The 21561-nt window shown below is 39.6% G+C and overlaps 1 protein-coding gene across 3 annotated transcripts in view; it reads left to right on the plus strand.

Annotated features, from left to right (window-relative positions):
- Positions 1–21056, plus strand: part of AFF3 (AF4/FMR2 family member 3) — a 566812-nt gene extending 545756 nt beyond the window's left edge. For all 3 annotated transcript variants that reach the window (XM_042981179.1, XM_042981181.1, XM_042981180.1), the window contains exons 17-23: positions 1253–1316; positions 3651–3787; positions 8082–8153; positions 9778–9871; positions 13162–13211; positions 13365–13588; positions 16240–21056. In XM_042981179.1, coding sequence (XP_042837113.1) covers positions 1253–1316; positions 3651–3787; positions 8082–8153; positions 9778–9871; positions 13162–13211; positions 13365–13588; positions 16240–16361 — 763 coding nt within the window. In that variant the 3' untranslated portion in view covers positions 16362–21056. The remainder of the gene's footprint in view (positions 1–1252; positions 1317–3650; positions 3788–8081; positions 8154–9777; positions 9872–13161; positions 13212–13364; positions 13589–16239) is intronic.
- The last annotated feature ends 505 nt before the right edge of the window (positions 21057–21561 follow it).

Raw genomic sequence — 21561 nt, forward strand, 5'->3', positions numbered from 1 at the left:
ATAAAAGACCAAACGAAAGTCCTTTTTGGCCTCTGTGATTTGTACTTGAGACTAATTATTATAAAAAATAATAACAATTATTATTATTCATTATGATAATGGTTTGATTGATTAAAACCATTAAAATGAAGGTAAAACTTTGGGATTGCAATGTCATTGTCACGGTATGCATGGTTTTTCTAAGCATTTTGACCTCTTTGGATAAAAGGATGCTTTAACCACCTAATAATGCGGTAAGGAAAAAGACCCATTAGAATCTCAAAGAAGAGGGTTCAGAATAAGCAAATAACAATAGATGAGTCAGTCCATGATTAATATCACTACTTATGTCTTACTCTCATTCAGGGAGTCCTGGCTTATATTGGATATTCATGAGCAAGTCAAATTTATTGATTATATAAAGACCCATAATATAAAAAAGTTTATGCTGATGGCACCTAGAGTATGTAGATTTTTAAAATCTATCAGACCAAGCATTTAAAGGTACTGTCTGATAAGTAGCTTCATGTAACTTGGGGTCATTACACACACTCAGATCAGTCTCTGTATTAATTACCTTCATCTCCCAGCAGAGTTAGTGCTGGCCAGGGTTATTGCTTTAATAATGCACATGTCTGCTGTTAATGTTTACCAGCTAGCTAATCAGAACTCTAGAGAATACATGCCACGTTTGCATTGTTACAAGGTAGACATCATTTTACAATTAACTTCATTACAACTGGAATATAATCATACAGTATTACCTCTTTTCGTGTTTCACTGTGAGGCCTTAAAATAATTAGATATAGATACATACAACTGTAGGTGCCATTTATGCATATAAATGACAACTTACCTTCATAAGAATACATAAATATACTCACCCAAACGTATCTGTGCAAGTATTATGAGGTGTATTTATGATCTTTAAATTAAAAAGGGATTGTTTTATACAAATATCATGTAAAATAAGATTTTTTACTTGTTTTCTTAACCATGCAATAAGAAATCTGATTCACAAATTAGACATTGGGGAACCATGTTAAAACCACTGTAAATGTAGACTGCACATATTGAATGTGTTTTGAATAGTTAATTTAAGAGAAAAATAATTGTGATATTTTACATACAGGAAGTAATTTGGGAATGCAAAAATGCTTGATTCCATATTAAACAGACTTTTAAAATTGTGATTCAAGTTTGAGCAAAAAGAGAATGTTTTCCAAAGATCTCGCACTTACACAATAATGACATTTAATATTCTTTCCTGTAGGCCACGCAGTGCAGATTATTTTATGCAGGAAGCTAAACGGATGAAGCATAAAGCAGATGCAATGGTAAGACCCTTTTCTTTCCAGATATGTTCTTCCAAATTATGTTTGTACTGCAGCTTCATCACTGGGGCAATATAGCTGGGGTAATTATAAAATCTATTACAAGGATGGCTGGGTCTGTTAAATGGAGAAATGTTTATATAATCAAGTGCTCATAGCCCAATAAATTATGACTTCAACCAATAATGTCTGACTGGGAGAAAGTCCCAGATAAATGAATATTTCAATTTAGTTCTAAGGTTTGAATAGTAACTAGAGGCAATGGAGTCAGTGGGTGGTAGTATTTTTTTTCCTTTAAGAAAAAAAAAAATCTGGGTTTGCATTTTTCTCTCTTGTTAGCCTGGCCAGCCCTTGGCTTGGTCCCAGGATCAAATCCCTTTTCAAGAGGACTCATGTTCTGCCTGTGTATCTGCCAAAATTAATACTTCCTCTGAAACTGTACAACACAGAAACCATTATACTGCACATAAGACCCTAAAGTCACCATGATTTGATGTCTTCCAAAAAAATAACTTTTCTTACTTGGATAATCTCCTGTTTTGGAAAGTGTGAATCTTCCAGACAAGAAATAGAAAACCTCTGGGTTTTTCTGAAAGAGATCACATGGTTGGTCCATCTTAGGTCTCATCCAAAGAGACTCCTTCCTACCCAGTAATTCCAGTTCTGTTCCCCTCCAGCATTCCCAACAGATTAGGGTGCTGGAGATGAATAAGACATTTCAGATGACCTTCAAGGTATTATTCCAGTGCTGAAGGTGCTTACATCATAAATGTACCCCTCCCCAGTGTCGTTGATGTTGCCAAACATTTATTTGTCAGAAGATCACTGTCTAGGTACACTGATGTGCAAGGAAAATAGGCAGAGTTATCAGAAAGTAGACAAGAGAAGTGGGAGGTACAGTTCTTGTGCTCACAACCCCACGGTCTAGTGGAGAGTTCTGATCACCTGAAGAAGCTGATGCATGATCGCCCTTGGAGAAGAGCACAGAATTTTAAAGCGGAATGAAATTCTCTGCCTGAATCATGCAGTGTTTACCAGCAGTGTTCATTCCATGTCGTGTTATCCCACCTGACCTTTCCTTTCAACATTCTGCTCCAAGCCACACTGGTGCCATCCCAGCCTCTGAACACACCTCACTCATGCCAGCCACTGGGCCTTTCAGCAGCAGAGCCACACACACACACACACACACACACACACACACACACACACTCACTCACTCACTCACACATACTCACACCTCTACTTCCTCCACAAATCCAGCCAAATCATACTATTCCTTCCTATGGCCATTTTCAGGTCTCTTCCCTGAGCCTCCCCAGCCTTTCTGCAGCCCCATGACTTGCTCCCTTCCTATCATCTCTTTGCATTGTACTCTCTGCTTTGCATTTTGTTAGTTAATCACAGACTGCCTTGCACTTTGAACTATCTTGTGGGTGCATGTTTTCTCTCTCCAGATGTATTCTGTGTTCCTGAAAGAAGCTTTTGTGTATCAAGTACACACTGCACAGAATCGAGTGCTGTAGAAAACACTTGTTGAATGAAATAACTTCCTTAATTTGAAAGCATTGCCAAGAAATATTTCTCTATAGCCTATTAGGATTATAAGCTATTTGAAAACTTGATTTGCCAAAGAGGGAGTGTTGCTCTACATTGCTGTTTTCTAAGGTATCCGTTACTAATGAGAATTGGTTTCAGAGGCAAAACTTAGATTAGTAATTTGTGTAATTCTGTTCTGATTGATGAATAAATATGTGAAAGCTTGGAAGAGTATGCAATCCAAACTTAGAATATGTAATTATCACCGAAAGTGATACATGTATATGGAATATACACAATACATGTATATGGAACCAGGAACTTGATGTGTAAGTTCAGATTTATGAGAACCTGATAATATGAAGCTGATTCCTGGTTATCCTCACCGATGTGGAGAGAAACTAAATAAATTTAGACAACTTGAGGTAATCATCCCAAATAATTTTTTATTTGGCATAGCATAGAGGGACAAGGAGTGAGGTTGCCAAGCAATTAGGGGTTAGAAAGAAGGAAACAGAAATTAGAACAACCATGCAGTTCTGAGCAATTCTGATTGGCAGCTGTTGTATGGATCTGGTACAATTCTGTATATAACCGTTCACCCACTTACCCTAAACCAGTAGCAATTTGCAAAAGTAACTAGAGAAGGAAGCATCCTATTTCTTTCTTCTCTCGGCTCCATTCACAGGATTTTGGAACTCAGAAGTCAGGTTTCTCAAATAAAGCATATTGACTATGTGACAATGCCATTTTAAAAACTATACTTAAGGAAGACACTGTATTAACTCTGTTGATCAGGTGGAAAAGTTTGGAAAGGCTTTGAATTATGCTGAAGCAGCTTTGTCATTTATTGAGTGTGGAAATGCAATGGAACAAGGCCCAATGGAATCCAAATCTCCCTATACAATGTATTCGGAAACAGTAGAGCTCATCAGGTAAGCACCACGTCTTGCTGGGGGAGTGGAAGGGGTGAGGAATGTATGTCAGTACTATGAATACAGAGAAAAGAATTCCAGCTGCACTATCAGCTACCAAGAACCAAGGTGCATCCTCACAAAGAACAACATAAGATTTTGCAAGGCTCTTTTACACACCCTGCCTCCCTTGCTCTCTTGTGAGTGAGCAGGAAAGCTCCTATAACCCCTGATTACTTCAGAAAGGAAGCTGAGTCCAAGTGAGATGTGACATGCCTACTTCACCCAGCTGAGAAGTGGCAGATTTTGAACTAATTTCACCTCAATGCTGCTTTTTTTTTTTAACCTGATTCAGGTTAGTATAGTCTAAATCTTAACTCCATCAGTAGATGATTCAGGAGTATTTAATGAGAGGAAAGAAGATTCAGGGCGGGAGGGATTTTAGGAAGGGAAAGCCACCCTGTGATATGCTGTCTCAGAGGGTGCTGATGTTGTTTGGTCTTAAACCTGAATGTGAGCACCATCCCCCATTTTAAAAGTCAATACTGTCCAGTCATTTTTCTTATTAAAATATTTCTACTACGTCAGTGTATTGGTGATTCCTTCATACTATTTACATGATATGTATGCTATTTTTGTCAGTGAAAAAAAGAAATCACCATAGTAAAATTACTGTATGAGATCCTAGATCGTCACATTCCTTCCTCAGAATAAGGCACAGACTCAGATACCCACAAGCAGTCAGGGAAGAACATGGTGAAAGTAGATAGGCACAAAATAGTAGGGTGTCCTAGAATGTGAGTGCTTTGAACCAGGGAATTTGGGAGGAGTCTGATTTGTTTACTGATGTATCCCTAATCCTTGGAACAGTTCCTGAACGTAGTATGTGTTCAATAAATACTTGAGGAATAAATAAATAAACCAGTCACAGGGCCTATGGTGAACGCCAGTGTGCACGGCCCCCTTTAAGGCATTCAGATTTTAAAAAACAATCCCAAACAACAATGAAAGCCTGAGGGCAGTCAAATACATCTGGAGGTGCTGATGTGCTACACCTGCCCTGCACCAGAGTTAGGACTCTAGTGTGTTCACTGATATAAGTATCATTGCATGATGGAGAACAAAATCTATTTTCTAGATAATTCAGACTGAGTAGAATCCCTTGAACTAGTCAGAAAACTAAGACAAAAGAAAGTTTTCTTATCTGAGTTAGAAAATAACATTAATTTATTACTTATATCTGCATGTTGCCCACCAGGCTTGAGACTCTTCTCCCCCACTGAGAGCCAGTGGGGGCTGGGAGCCCTGGCAAGGGAGGATCTCACCACAACTGTCGAGCTCAGGCTACATTCTTTGTCCCTATAGACAGAAGAATTCCTTTCTCCCCAAGGGATACCAAGTGACTGGGGACACTGGCAAGTGGACCCCTGCACCACGAATCAAAATGGTGCCACAAAAGCTCTGAAAATTAGATTGTAATTGGAACTACAGCCCGGAAGTAGGCCAGGACCTGCCTGCTAAACCTAAACAGGGTGACTTCCTTTTAAAATAAAAGATTTAAATAGAACCCTGGGTCTCCTAACATAATAACCAAATGCCCAAGGTTCAATAGAAACTCACTCATCATACCAAGAAACCAGAAAATCACAACTGGAATGAAAAAACACAATCATTTGACACCAATCACCAAGGCAAATCAGATGTTGGAATTATCTGACAGGGATTTTAAAGCAGCCATCATAAAAATACTTCGATCAACAAATGGTGATAAATTCTCTTAAAAGAACAACAACAAAAAAAAATAGAACATCTCAGCAAAGAAGTATAAATTTTCTTTAAAAAAAAGAACCAGGGGCGCCTGGGTGGCTCAGGTGGTTGAGCAACCAACTTCAGCTCAGGTCATGATCTCATGGTTTGTGAGTTCAAGACCCGTGTCAAACTCTGTGCTGACAGCTCAGAGCCTGGAACCTGCTTTGGATTCTGTGTCTCCCTCTCTCTCTGCCCCTCCCCCACTCATGCTCTGTCTCTCTCTGTCTCAGAAATAAACATTAAAAAAATTAAAAGAACCAAATGTAAATTATAGAAATGAAAAATAGAAACAAAGATCTTACTGGATGGGCTCAGTAGTAGCATGGAGATATGCTGGTTCGTAACCCTCTCAGGAGATTCCCAGGTATAATCTGAAACCAGGCCCTGTACATGGGGGCCAAGAAGACACTGCGGAAGAGGCAGGCCACTCCAGGTTGGTAGGTGGCAGGTTTAATAAGCAAAGAGAACTTACATATAAGACTGGTCTTGAGTGGCCATAAAATTAATGGATTCCCATACTTGCCCACCAATTCTTAAAGTTTATATGGAGGCCTTAATGAGTTCACTCAAGTATACTGTGAAGGTGTTCTTAACACCACACGCTGTCTCAAGGTTGTGTCCTTGGAACAGCCTCTGGGAACAGAAAAGGCAAATAGAACCCACATTTCAAGGACAAGGGAGGAGATGAAGCTCTGATCATCCAGGTCCAGCTCACAGGTCAACTGGCAGTCACATTTTTTTGAAGACCTTCCCCAGCAAGACAACAGAGGATAGAATCAGTGAACTTGAGAACAGAAAATAGACTTTACCCAATCTAAGCAACAAAAAGAAATAGACTGAAAAAAATGTATAAAGCCTCAAGCACAATGACAGAAGATCCAACATGTGTCTCATTGGAGTCTCGGGAGAGGAAGAGAGTGGGATTAAAAGAGTATTTGAAGAAGCAATGGCTGAAATTTGCCAAATTTGGCAAAAGATATAAACCTACAGGTACAAGAAGCTGAGAAAAACCCAAGTAGGATAAACCAAAATAAATGCATGCCAAGACACATCATAACTACGTTTCTGAAAACTAAAGACAAAGGAAAAAAATCCTGAAGACAATCAGAGAGAAATGTAGGGGAGCAACAGTTTGTATGACAGCAGACTTCTCATCTGAAACCATGGAGGCCAAAAGGGAGTGGCATGACATTTTTCAATTAGTAAAAGAAAAAACCCCATCAAAATGAATTTTAGATGCAGGGAAACTTCATTATACAGGAATGACTAGGAAATAAAAATATTCTCAGATATGAAAAACTAAAAGTATTTGTTTCTGACCTATAAAGATGGGCTAAAGGAAGTTCCTCAAACTAAAGGAGATGACAAATGAAGGAATATTGGAGTGTCAGGAAGGAATGAAGAACAGTGGAAGAACAGAAATGTGATCACATGCAATAAACTATCCTCTTCGTGAGTTTTATAAATCATACTCAGTGGTTAAAAAAAACTGTACCACCATCTGATACTCAAGACAATGTTATTTAAAAGTGAGTAAAGGGACATAAATGGAAATAAGGTTTTCATGCTCCACTCAAAGTGGAACATGTTAATACCCATGAATTGTGATAACTCACGTATATTGTAAATACCCAGAACAACCACTAGGAAAACTGCAGAGATCTATTCAGAGGCACTGCAAATCTGCATGTTGTATACCTAGTATAATAACAGCATCATATCTTGAGCAATTTACAATGACCTACAAATACTATCCTTGTAACAAGACTGTGTAATCAGCAGTGTTCATCATATTTTATCAATAAGGAAATCGAGGCTTAATGACATTCATTTGAGCTCTCACAACTAATAAGAGGCTGAACCAGGATTTGAACCCAGGACTCTGACCATTTCAGCTATGTGTTCGCTCTCTCAAAGAGTCTGTAAGTAACTTGGTATATTATTGGGAGAGTGAAATGGCCATTTGTCCCCTTGATTAGAGAAATAAATGGGAGTAAGTAAAGTTCAAAAGAGCCACCTTTTTTAGGACACTTACACAGCCATCAAAGTAAGAGTTCCATAACAATGAAAAAGGGGTGAATCCAAGCATTCATCTGAGTACAAGGAGTGAACATTTTTCTGAAGGTTGGTTTGGAAGGATTGAACTTCACTCAATCTTGTCAGCCACTCAGCCATAAGTCAAAATTTTATAAAAATGGATGTGTCACTATATTCATAGATAATATTTGAACTGGCCTCACTTTCAACCACCGGTAGCATTTGAACTTGTATTGTTAAGGGGGAGAAAGTAGCTGGACAATCATTAAAGTCATTTTGTTCTAGTCATCACAGTAGTGTAATGCTTAGGGAAAATGGGGCAGCATTAGCTAGCTTTTAAGAATTAATAGCAAGTGCTATGAAAAACTAAGTTTTGGGGCAAAGGGAACCTCCATCATAGAAGATGTTCTGTTGTTAACAAGAAAGCTTTTTTTTTTCCTTTGGTTTTTCATTTCTTTCTTTCCCCTAGGTATGCTATGAGACTAAAAACCCATTCAGGCCCTAATGCCACACCAGAAGACAAACAACTGGCTGCATTATGGTAAGTGCATGATATCAACTTAAAATAGCCTCCACAGCCATGTATACCTTCATTGGCAAACCAACTGCTGAAATGTATACATTTTTCTACTACCTTCTATCATGCAAAAACAAATGCAGTTCTGATGGTGGCTGGGGTGAGCCCACACAATTTCTTGCCGGCCTACCAAGCATGATGTGAATTCACAGTGATTGAGAGTCAACAGGTCCATTACACAAGGATAATTTTTTCTGTGTATTTGTATGTATGTGAGTGCATGCACAACTTTAAAATCAGGTAGGTCTGTGTTTTAATAATTTGAATGTGAGTTGTGCCAAATGTAATTTCTCTTGTGTTTGACACTTTAGACACAATCAAAATAATCCATTTGTTCGTTTACATGTAGGATTATTATGACTAAAACAAGATGGTGCCCTGAAGTTCTCAACACATCAGAGAAACAGCTTATTACACTGTAATAACAGAAGCATTTCTTTTAAACTGTTCACCAGCATGTAATAGATTTTTTTTTCTGTATCTGTAGTGATTACAATGGTAATGACTATGTGAATATAATAATAACAATTTTCCCCATTATATCTCCTTGGAACACCTCACCTCATTCTCCCAAATCATAGGACACCTGTCTTGGTTCCTCCTATATAGGGATCCAACATTTTTTGCTCTCCAGTGGTTCATATTCTACTCTAGAACCTGATCTGCAAGTCAGAGAATGAAGTCTCAAAAAAAATAACAGCAACATTCAGAAAGAGAGGGTCTCAGGTAGTTTTGCATTGTCACGCCATCTGCAATTTTTTGTGCTCAGAAGACACTAGCAAGTTGTAGTTGGTACATTGGCATTCTAGCATGTCAGCACCAGAACTGAGTTAGCAAATAATTGAGGGAAAAGCACCAGGGAAAAGCAGAGGGTATGTCTCAGTTAATGCTTTCTTTGTTGTTTTCAAACGTAAAGTTCCATTATTAGGATTAACACATTAATGATGATTAATACCTAATATTATAGAAGATAGAATACTAATATGTAAATAATAAATGTAAAATAATAAAATAATGATACTCTCAGCCTTGAGTTTTTGCTGTTTATAAAGTATTCATATATATTAATTTGAACTACTTATACAGTCCAGTAAAGTAGTTTAAAAGTGAAGGGAATACAAACAGGTGGAAGAGCTTTTCTTTCAGCAAAGCCGAAGGTGCAGAAGTCACGGCACCAGAGAAATCAAAGTAAGGTGGCTCTGCCCTGAAACTCCCCCAGTGAGTTTCCCAGTGACTGGGAAAGCTCTGTGCTAATGCTCCCTCACTCCTCCCATGGAGAGAGACTGTCCTCTAGTGGTGGAAGAAGAAAATGGCCTGTCCCTTGGCCCCAACAAAGAAGCAATAAAGCTGTGATATAGTGGTAGATATGTTTATGGAATAACTCCTTGAAGTTTTGAATTCTATCTTTTGAACTAAAGGAAGGTCAGATACTTTTCAGACGTAAATGTAAGTTTAAAAATATTACATATATATAATCATGATATAAATGCTGAGTGCCTTAGAACAAGAGTTTTGTTTTTTTTTTTAAGTCTTGTTTGCAAAGGACATACTCATGCTTTCAGGGCCCATTTCTCTCTTTCTGCTGCAGTTATCGATGCCTGGCTCTCCTGTACTGGCGGATGTTTCGACTCAAAAGGGACCATGCTGTGAAGTACTCAAAAGCACTTATCGACTATTTCAAGGTACTATCTGGCTAATGGGCAACATTATTGCTTGTATCCACTGGTCTCTCTGTCATGGACATTTTCGAGGAGCCTGGTAGAATTCATGGCTTTGGGGATAATACAGGAACCCTCTGATATCAACACTAACCCCCTTTATGACATACTCATGGTGTTCAAGGCTCAAAGAATGGCCTTGAGAGTCCATCTAATTTATCTCCCTGCCTTGTGTCCAAGTATTTTTATGGCCTCAAGAGAAAGAATATTAGTGTCCTAGGAAATTCCTCTTTATAGCTAACAAATTTCTCATGTTCCTTTAGAGCTTCTTCCTCTTAGAGGTAACTACTTAGAACTTCCTCATAGTTCTCTCCAGTAGCTAATTTAACTTTTAATCAAGGCATTGCTTTAAATGATAAGAAATGGCTTGTTAGAACTCAGAGGTAGTGGGTAAATATAAGGGTAGGATTGGAAAATATGCTAACTTTTCCCTATTTCAGGAAATGAAATCATTTTCACTGGGAGAATAAAAAAAGAAAACCTTCTCTGATGTACTTGTGAAGTGGACATGAAGTTATTCATTTGAGATTTCTCAGCCCCTTTGCCGCCCATTTGTCTATAGAAACAAGAAATTATAGCATTTCCACCTCCACCAACCCCATGTCAGATACACACCATCATTTTAGATCCTTTAATCCCCAACCTCCACTTCTCAGATGACCAGGCTACGTTGGAGGTTCTGTGGGCTATGACCAGCATGCCAGCTCCTTCCTGGTCACGTGTGTAAAGTAACCAGGTGCTAAGGCAAGGAGATAACTGTTTTGACACATTGACCATTCTGTGTCATAATGACAAGAACAGACACTAAGTCTATTCCTTTACTTCCAGAAAGTCAGAATCTAAGAGCTAATACTGAAGAACATTACTACAGTCAAAAAAAGAAAAGAAAAGAAAAGAAAATGCTTGAATAAAAAAGGAATCTGAACTCTGTAAGCTACAGAGATTACAACATAACTTTTAAGGGATATAGGAAGTTCTTAGCCTATGTATGCCATCCATGAATATGTACAGAATGGACAAAGAACACAACTTAAATATCAGAGTTTCCCCTCCAGGGGCTATTGGTGGCTACCCTTCATTAAAGGCCATTTAAATGCCTTTACAGTATAAAGTTCAGAGACTATGAGGGCACCTGGGTGGCTCAGTTGGTTGAACATCAGACTTTGGCTCAGATCATGATCTCATGGTTTGTGGGCTCAAGCCCCGCATCAGGCTTTCTGCTGACAGCCTGCTTCAGATTCTCTGTCTCCCTCTCTCTCTGTCCCTCCCCTGCTCATGCTCTCTGTGTCTTTCAAAAATAAATAAGCATTAAAAAAAGATATTTTATTAAATATAGACCTACCCTATGACCCAGCAGTAGCACTTCTAGGAATTTACCCAAGGGATACAGGAGTACTGATGCATAGGGGCACTTGTACCCCAATGTTTATAGCAGCACTCTCAACAATAGCCAAATTATGGAAAGAGCCTAAATGTCCATCAACTGATGAATGGATAAAGAAATTATGGTTTATATACACAATGGAGTACTACGTGACAATGAGAAAGAATGAAATATGGCCCTTTGTAGCAACGTGGATGGAACTGGAGAGTGTTATACTAAGTGAAATAAGCCATACAGAGAAAGACAGATACCATATGTGTTCTTTCTTATGTGGATCTTATGTGGAGAAACTTAACAGGAATCCATGGGGGAGGGGAAGGGAAAAAAAAAAGAGGTTAGAGTGGGAGAGAGCCAAAGCATAAGAGACTGTTAAAAACTGAGAACAAACTGAGGGCTGATGAGGGGTGGGAGGGAGGGGAGGGTGGGTGATGGGTATTGAGGAGGGCACCTTTTGGGATGAGCACTGGGTGTTGTATGGAAACCAATTTGACAATAAATTTCATATATTAAAAAAAAGATATTTTAAGTTCAGAGATTATGAAACCTTCAGGTGGCAATGATAATTTGTCCATAAGCAAAGTGTTTTATCAATACAGAGCTGCCTCTGAATAAAGGACTTGATTCCCACTCATGCTTTTGGTCACAGGGCTTACTGGGAGTAGAAGAGGCATGAAGGCAATAGTAGAATTTCCACCTGTAAGGCCATTTCTTACCATTCTGGTAACAACTCTGCTAAAAAACTAAAAATCACTTACCACTTCATAAAGTCCTTTTTAACCAAAGAAACACCTTGTCTCTGGGGTACCAGGCTGAGGCTGTTTTCTTCTCTCTGGAAGGCAAAATTCACATCAGTATCATAAAGACCATTTTTTTCCGGGGCGCCTGGGTGGCTCAGTCGGTTGGGCGTCCGACTTCGGCTCAGGTCACGATCTCACAGTCTGTGAGTTCGAGCCCCAAGTCGGGCTCTGGGCTGATGGCTCAGAGCCTGGAGCCTGCTTCTGGTTCTGTGTCTCCCTCTCTCTCTGCCCCTCCCCCATTCTTGCTCTGTCTCTCTCTGTCTCAAAAATAAATAAACGTTAAAGACCATTTTTTTCTTTAATAGTCCCATAGACTTAGGCCAAGAACGCATTATCAGACTCTCAGAGAGGAAATCTGTCTGTACATTTAGCAGCTTTCCTTGCCAAAGTCAAAACTTCTTTTCAATGCCTGATGCAAACAACAGGCTTATGTAACATAACATCCTAAGTCAAAATACTCAGATAAGTCAGTTTTTGAATACTCTGTTACGCACATATATTTTAATTTGTTCTTTTAGAAAACTTCAACAGCACTTTCCTTTAAGACAAATACTTCTAAACTTCATAAGTCAAAACAATAGAATCTGATGTCTCATATATTTTCAGGCATTAAATGTATGGCAGTGGTTTCTGTAGATATGCCCTACATTTAAATATAAGGTGTTCCCCGTGGGTGTGGCAGGGGGAAGGTGCGGTCCTGCTCCTTTTTTCCTTTTCAGAAAAATTAAGCTAGTTGAAAAAACTTAGGCTGGTTTAGGATTCAACAGACCCTTAGGATTATGATTTAATTTGGTACACAGAATTTGGTGCATGAAAACCCAGCCTGTGGGTTGAGCTCTTCATTGTAGCCCATGGTGGATGCCTGCAGGCCATGCAGCTGCCCCCCACCAGCTTCCAGAAAAGAAACCAGTAGCCTAGTAATTGTAACTTCCCAGATCCAATTTCTGTGAATCTTTATTTTATCTGCAGCCTCTGCCATTACGTCTCTCAAAGGTCACCTGAGAACACGTTATCGTCAGCTGTTTAAACTTAAACAGATGGTACTCACTGTCAACGTTTTTCTTTTCCTGCAGAATTCATCTAAAGCTGCCCAAGCCCCATCTCCATGGGGAGCCAGTGGAAAGTAAGTTCATTTCTCCAAAGTAAAGGTGATAAATGAGGCACTGCATGATGCTGGGCCATGTGCTACTTTGCTTACAACACCCTGGGGGGCTGTTCTACCCCACCTGGTACCAGCCCCCCTACTCTTGTTTTTTTCTACGCTCTCTCCTTCCAGGAGCACTGGAACCCCATCCCCCATGTCTCCCAACCCCTCTCCGACCAGCTCCGTGGGATCTCAGGGGAGCCTCTCCAATGCCAACACCCTGTCCCCTTCGACCATCGTCAGCATCCCACAGCGCATCCACCAGATGGCAGCCAACCACGTCAGCATCACCAACAGCATTCTCCACAGCTATGACTACTGGGAGATGGCAGACAACCTGGCCAAGGAAAACAGAGGTGTGTGAGCCTAGGAAGTGTGTGTGTGTGGTTCCAACCACAACCCAGGGAGCCAGCCTGACGCGGGACATCATTGAGCAAGTTTTCGTCATTTACCAGAGGAGATGGTAGAAGCTGTGCACAACTTTTCCTGACTTCCCACCCTCACTCAGGGTCTCTCGTGCCTTAACCTACCTTAATCTTGACTATAGGAGATTAGAGATGGAGGTGGACATAGATATGATACAGATACATAGAAATGGTGTAAATACAGATAGAGATATATACACATATGCTCTTCTTTGAGACTGTGAGCTCCGTGAAGGTAGGGGTAACGTTCTATTCAGCTTAGTGTTCCCAAGACCTGCACGGTGCCTAGAATACAACTAGGGACCTGAAATATTTAACTATTAATTAATGAGGATGAATGTTCCTGGCTGCATAAGTGATAGCTGCTTGCCACTGAAAAGAGAGTGTTTTATAGGCAGCAGTTAAGTTCTATTTCTCTTTAAGTAAGGTTTGTTTTCACAGATTATAAAACAAATGCATGTCTACTGTGGCTAAATTTGTAACGTGTGGAAAACTACAGGAAAAAAACATTTTTTAATTATCAGTAATCTTATCACCAAAAGATAATTACTGTTAACATTCTACCGAAGTTTCCTCTAGTCTTCTCCAAATATGCACAATTCTTGCCAAAATAAGATTATAGTTCATATACAGTTTTATATCCTGTTTCCATTTAACAATATCAGGCATTTTCCCATGCCACTAACTAGTTCAAAAACATCTTTTATAATGTTCTAGAAGACTGTCATAATAGTGGTTTTACAGTCATAAAGTATCATGATTTCTCAAAACCATTCCCTTCTTGTTGGACATTTATGTCACTTCCAACTTTTGTTCTACTACGAATAATGTTATGACAAATCTCCTTATATAAATCATTGTCTATATTCTGATTATTTTCATACAAGGGAGAATTTGGAGGTCAACAGCTATAGATTCTTTTAAGATATATATTGTTATATATCTTAATATATATTAACTTTTCTCCCAAATGATTATACCAATTTACTACTCTCCCTCCCACAGCAGGAGAGCACAAATCTGAGTTCACTTTCAAGCCATTAAGTGCGAATTCTGTTCCCACAAAAGCATAAGCTTCTGAGGACAAGACCAGAATGTTCACAATGAGATGAGGAATTAATGGCATAGATAAGCACGTGGGTCCTGAGTACGTGAAATTGGTAATAAAACCGGATAGTACATAACATGCATCCCAGAGGTGACACACCCTGAAAATCTAATGGGAATGCCAGGGAGGTCAATGCCAGGGGACTGAGGCCACCAGGAGAGGCCTTCTAGAGGAATTGACAGGGAACAGGGTTTGGAAAGGCAAATAGTCGTTGTGTAGCTGAGATGGAGTGGGGTGGGCATCCCCGGTGGACACAACAGAAGGGACAGGACGTATAAAAATTGACATGGCCAGTTTGGGAAACCCTGAGCAGGCCACACTCCAGATGGCACTGCCAGCTGCCTACTGGATGTCTCCTACCAGAGGGCTCAATGCTACATGTCCAGTGTAAAGTCGGCGTTTTTCCTGGACCTGCCCCCTCCTCCCCAGTTCTGCTCCTGGATTCCTGCCTTGGCTTCCCTCCCCACCACCTCAGAGTCTTCTCTAATCTCTCCCTTGCCTTCTCCGGCAGGACATCATTCAGCATGTATATGAGGAACTTTGAAAAACTCCCAGGTTCTCACTTTCAAAGACTGTTGTTCAGTGATCCAGTTATGACAGTATAACAGCCATATGAGCCATTGTTTCTCTGATTCACTATCCCGTGATCTCTGAGAGAGCAGAGCCTGCACCTTATTCGTCTTCTGTACCCCCTACCTCTACCCCCTGCACCTAGCACAGTGCCTCAGCACATAATAAATGTTAACGAAGGCACAGACCTAGAGAATGTCCCAGGACTAGAAGGTGACCTCAGTAGGGGTTTTTCAGAACCCATCTCTGACTTGACCCCAAGGTCCTGGACCCTTCTGCCTTGGACTCACTGCAGGGGTTCAGCACATGCTACAGTTGAGTACAGTATTAAGGGGTGACAGAGCCATAAGCCACATCTAGGGCAGGATGCATTCGTGCACAAGGACAATGCAGTCTAAGGAAGTAAATTTTCTTTGCCATTTGGCCCAGTAAATGTTATTCGTTTGAATGAGAAATAAGATAAAAAGAGAGAGGGAGGGGAACCATAAGAAACCCTTAAATACAGAGAACAAATTGAGGGTTGCTGGAGGGGAGGTGGGAGTGGGGGTGGGCATTAAGGAGGACACTTGTTGGGATGAGCACTGGGTGTTATATGTAAGTGAGGAATCCCAAAATTCTACTCCTGAAGTCATTATTACGCTGTATGTTAACTAACTTGGATTTAAATAAAATTTTAAAATAAATAAATAAATGAGAAATGGCCAATAGAATTAATTGGATATAGGATGAGTTCTCTACCTTTGGGTTTTATTTTGTCCAGTGGAATGCTAAAGTTGCCTGATGGAATAGAGAGTGCATGATTTATATAGAGACTGTGAATGGAATTTTTTCTTAAGTCACTCAGGTCTCTCAGGGTAGCACGCTCAGCACGTGCGTCACTCAAACGACTCTCTCTGTCCTCTAGAATTCTTCAACGACCTGGATTTGCTCATGGGGCCTGTCACCCTGCACAGCAGCATGGAGCACCTGGTCCAATACTCCCAGCAGGGCCTGCACTGGCTGCGGAACAGCACCCACCTGTCATAGGGAACTTGCCCCCGAGCTGGATTGTGCTCTCATCTCCATGGACGGCTCAATGTTTCTGGACACTGTGCTACTGAAATTCCCAGCCACAGCATTTATCGAACTGCGGTGAATATTTTCTCAGCATCGAACAATGGTCTTTTCCCAGGGCATGTGTGTTTGTATGTGTGGGCGTAAAAGAAGTTGCCTGTGTATGTGTGTAAGATATACAGCTCTTTAAAATACATTTTTGTCTAGTTTTCATAATCCCAAGCTAGACAAAGTGATCAGAGTTTTCTGATTAGAGAATATACACTTACACACATGCACGCACGCACAAAATCACACACACACACACACACACACTTTCTATTTCAAAGCTAAACCATGACTTCTTAGAACATTCAACCAAAATCTCATGGGTTAGTTAACCAGGTGCAATACAGCACACCAAAAGCTTGACTGCCAGTTAAGATGAACCTAGTTCTTATACTGTTGATTACTTTCAGTATTAATATACTATTCCCCAATTAATTTTTGATTGTGTGTATTATGGATAATTGAATAACGAAAAAAAGTCAGTTATTTTTGTGCTGGACGTTTACTAGATTGCATGTTACCAAATACCTTGCCTTTTGTCTAACACGCACCCTTCCATCCAACTTTATTATCAACTAAATGCGTTATAAGCAAATGGATCAAATCCCACAGGCCTTCCCTGCCCTGCCCCCAAAATCATATGAAAATGGCACTGGGATTTGGTAAAAACAGTGTCATTGAAAGCTGACCAACAAGAACAGACAACTGAGCTTGGAGCTCAGTTGGGAATTGAAACCTTCTGCACGTGGAACAGTAAGCCTGCCCAGCCCACGTGTGTTTTCTTCCTGCCACTGTGACACAGCAGCCATAGAGCCACATGGCATTTGTCAGCCAATATGTTTCAAGTCTTTTCTTCCCACGATAGCTTTCTTGCAAATTTTCTTGGCCAAATGGGACATTACCTAGAACGTCTCTTCACTAGGAGTCTGTATCTGCTGCTTATCAGGCTGAGAAATATTTGCTATCGTGAGACTGTCTCACCCTCTCACTCTTTGTGCAGAATGCAGGCCTCTAATAGCATTTTGATCTGGGGGATATGTTTCAGGCTTTGATTTGCAAGCTGCTTATTGTGTGGGGTGAGTTATTTTTGCAATGATCACAACCCTGTTTGGGGTAGCAACGACTAGAACATCATGTTTGCATCCTGTACGTCTGGTATGTTTACGTCTTGCCCTTGATTCTTTTCTTTTCAATTAAGTTTACATTTTAGTTTTTTGACATCTTGTTTACAGTCTTTGTATGAAACTTACTTCTTTTATAGTCTCTTGTCATGCCCTAGATTTAGTCTTCTTGTTAAATATATTTGAATATAAAAAATACTGGTAAGAAGAAAAACTTCTGCAAAAGAGGATATACCTTGCCATGTCCTTAAAAGCAAAAATAATGTGCTTGAAGCCTCTCACTTGACAGAATTGCACCAGGATGGTCTGAGAAAGAGACAGGTGATGCAGTATGTGGAACGCTCCATTTTCCAAGGTGATGCTGGCACAAAACAGTTATAGTAGATTGTGATATATGCTTTCCCTGATGCTCTTACTGCTTTGGTTGTAATGTTAACATTTTTGTCACCTGATCTGTAGATGGGAAATAAGACTGCTGTCATTCTAAGCACTGATTCAAAACTGTACAAATGATTGAACAACTTAGGTGATTTGAAATGAATTTAAAGTGAAGGGTCTGAAGTGAAATGAAGCCAGTGAAGGGTTTGTGAAATTTGCATTTGGCTTTGGCCCTGAAATGTTACCAGTATTTCTATTTTACATTTGTCCAACTGTGGGACGCCTCACATCCCTTTCACTAGCTATTGGCAGAGTTTGCGATCCCATCCTATGTTGGAAATTTGAGTCTAACTTGGGAAATTTTGGATTTTTTTTTTTTTTGGAGGACTAAAGCTTAGTTCTAGTTACCCTTGATGAATCCTGATGAAATGTTGAAACTCTCAAAGGGATGAACCTCAGGGTCCATCGTGCATCCCCTGGGTGCTTTCTGGCCCTGCCCATCCTCAAAGCCATGGGTCTTGTAGCGGCCCATAACATGCTTACCCACAAAACCCCATGTAGACCCACAGGAGGCCCCTGGCTGATTGTGCCCACAGCATTTTATCAGCACTTACGTGGCCCGTGGCCCGCAAAAAAAACACTTGGAAGTCGTCATCTTGGAGATGGTCAGAGCATGCAGTTCCTCTCCCTGTCTTTGATCTCATCAACTGACCACGTGAGGGCAGCAGTTTTTGTTGGCTTTGGCATAGATGATTTTGGTAAGGAACCATCTTCTGACTGTTACTTGTGAAAGTCATTCATGACTTATTCCTTTTATTTAGCTTTGTTCAAAGTAGAAATACCTTTCTTGTGTTTTTGGATTATAAAAGTAATACATGCTCATTGTAAAGATTCAAACAATACAGCAATGTAGAAAGTAGAAGGTAGCACGTCCCATCCCTGAAAGACAACCACTGTTGACAGTCTTATGTATATTTTTCCACAGATGCTCCCACTTAAACATACTATCATTTTTTTCTCTTTGAAGACATATAATTTCCTCAGAAGTTCAACATAAGTTTGACTGACCTTATCCTTCCATGACCTGAGTGGATGCCTTCCTTTATCACAATGTTAGAGTTACCTTTGAAAGTAACCCAAATATATTCCTGATCAAAATTTGGGATTTGTTACTACTCTCTACAGAGATCAGACTTATGTGAAGGAGTGTGCCTGGAAAGTGAGGTTTGATTAAAACAGATATTTCTGGAAACTTGCAGATTGCAGACAGAAACTCGGACCCCCTATCTAAAGAAGAATGTACTGGAAAAATAATCTGAAGAGTTGACAAATTGTGTACTAGACCGAACACATGGAATGCAATGCAATGAGATTTTCTGCACTAAAACTTATCCTAGTATGTAAAACAATGATGTGTGTATTATATAACAGTGATGTGTACATTTCTGACATCCCATACATGATATACACAGTTTGTATAAATGCATACATTTAAAAATATATATGTACAATACAGCTAACATAAAACTGTAGTATGCCTGAAGGATATTACTAGTGCCTAACATTGAGTATAAGTCGCTGCGTGTTCGCATCACCTTGGAAGTGCAGTAATTGTTAAAACTTAATCAGTGCAGCCAACATTATTTATGAATCACATCTTTGAAACTGTGCAGTAGTATATACATATATATTTTTAAATAACATTTTTCACAGTTTTCCAGAGTTACTGTTGAAACCTGTATCACCAAAAAAAAAGCAAAACAAAAAAAAAAAAAAAGCAAGATTTTTTTAATGATGTAGACACTCTTCAGACCCAGTAATCTGTGTGTGATTTCCTGTTTGTAGATACCCAAGAGACTTTAGCAGTCACCAGCCTTAATGCATGTACAGGATATTATTGTGACTTAATTTATCTGCAGTTTTTAATCCATGTGAAATTGGAATTTATAAACTGACTTGGATTAAATATGTCTGCCTTTCTAAGGTTGCAAATGTTACATTAAATGACTTATGTTGTAAATGAGAGAAACCGAGTTGTATGTAAAAAAAAAAAATGTCCACCAATTTCTGTGAATATTTTTACAAGGAAACTTCAGAATCAAAATACGTTCAAATAAGAATTCTGGTCCCTCGTTCATAATCTCTTCAGAAGCAACCTTGTTGTTTCATGAATCTTTTAAATGTAGCTTCCATGGATTTTCATTACTATAGGCCTGACATTTTTCACAGTCAAGATGGAAGCATGTTCTCCTGCATTATAACTAGTTTACAACTTGTCTTTCCCATTTCCCAGCACATATATGCACACATGCATGTGCAGAAGAACACCCCCAGTGTCCCAGAAAATGCTGAATAGAAAGCTTGAGGAGTTCATATTGATGACTGCATTGATGCCTGTCTACCCAGTAGTCCTGGTATACTGTTTTACCTAATATTCCTTAATGACACAAGTTAACTTATATGTGCCAGGTTTTTTCAACTCGGACCAACAAGGTGGAATAATGTTTGCAATATTTGGTTGAGTAAAATAGGAGAATTTTGAACTAATGAAGACAGAAATATTAGAACAGTGGCTTGCCATTATATATCTCTCTGTGTGGGAGGGTTTTTTCTTAACCTTATTTTTACTGTTCTCCCCAAATTTTTTCAATCCATTCCTTCCCAAAGAAGCAGAAACAGCAACAAAAACAGAATGACTTTTTCACCTTACCCAGCCCCTACCCTTAGATTCAAATTGTCTTGTCTTGCAAGAGGACCCTAACTCGGGGCCACTATGGAGACCACCTCATCCCAGAAATGGCCAGGACAGGGGACTGGCTTTGCTTGCTCCAGGGACCTTGATACTCTTTTCAGAAGTGGTTTGGGCTAAGAAACACTCAACAGTCTTTCAAGAACTGTTTTTCTCTTACACAGTTTGCCTGCTATTGAAGTCTATACTAATCAGAATCATATTTTTAAGAAGTAACACATTTTCAATGAAACACGGACCAACTGGAGTCTTGAAAGACATTTTTTAATGAAAGAAAGAAAACCTAACAACATAAACTGCATTTCCAACAATTTTTCAAGCACAGTTTCCATTATTACAACTTCCTAACAAATAGCACAAGAAATGTTCAGATTTGAGATCTGTGTTCTCTTTGTCCAAACTGAATTATTCTGTATATGTCATCAGAGGGGTCAATTTGTTTGTGTGGCATGAGGGAAATTATAAAACTCTGTTCTCAAACTAATTACATCTGACCACAGTTTTGGTTTTTATTATTTAATTGGCATTCTGAGGCAGCAGAGGGTAATTTGGGGCTGGCTCCAAGGGGAGTCAGCTTCACAGCTCTTCGAGTAATGGGAATCAGGGGATTAAACCCCTATGTGTTGCTTTGAAAATCCACCTCTTAACAGCCAGTTTTAAACACATTGATCCGAGGGATGAACTCAAGGTACTAACTGCAAGTCAAAACAATCATTGGCATTTGTCTTGAAGCATCAGGAAGTAATGATGAGGCCTGGAAAGCTGAATCAAGGACTTGTTTTCTACTCATTTCTGACATAGGAAAAGCTCATCGGAAAATATATCCAAAGACAATGTCAAATAGTACCAGTGTTTAGGCTTTTCAAACAGTGGTGCT

Source organism: Panthera tigris, chromosome A3 (assembly GCF_018350195.1).
Source record: "Panthera tigris isolate Pti1 chromosome A3, P.tigris_Pti1_mat1.1, whole genome shotgun sequence".
NCBI lineage: Eukaryota > Metazoa > Chordata > Mammalia > Carnivora > Felidae > Panthera > Panthera tigris.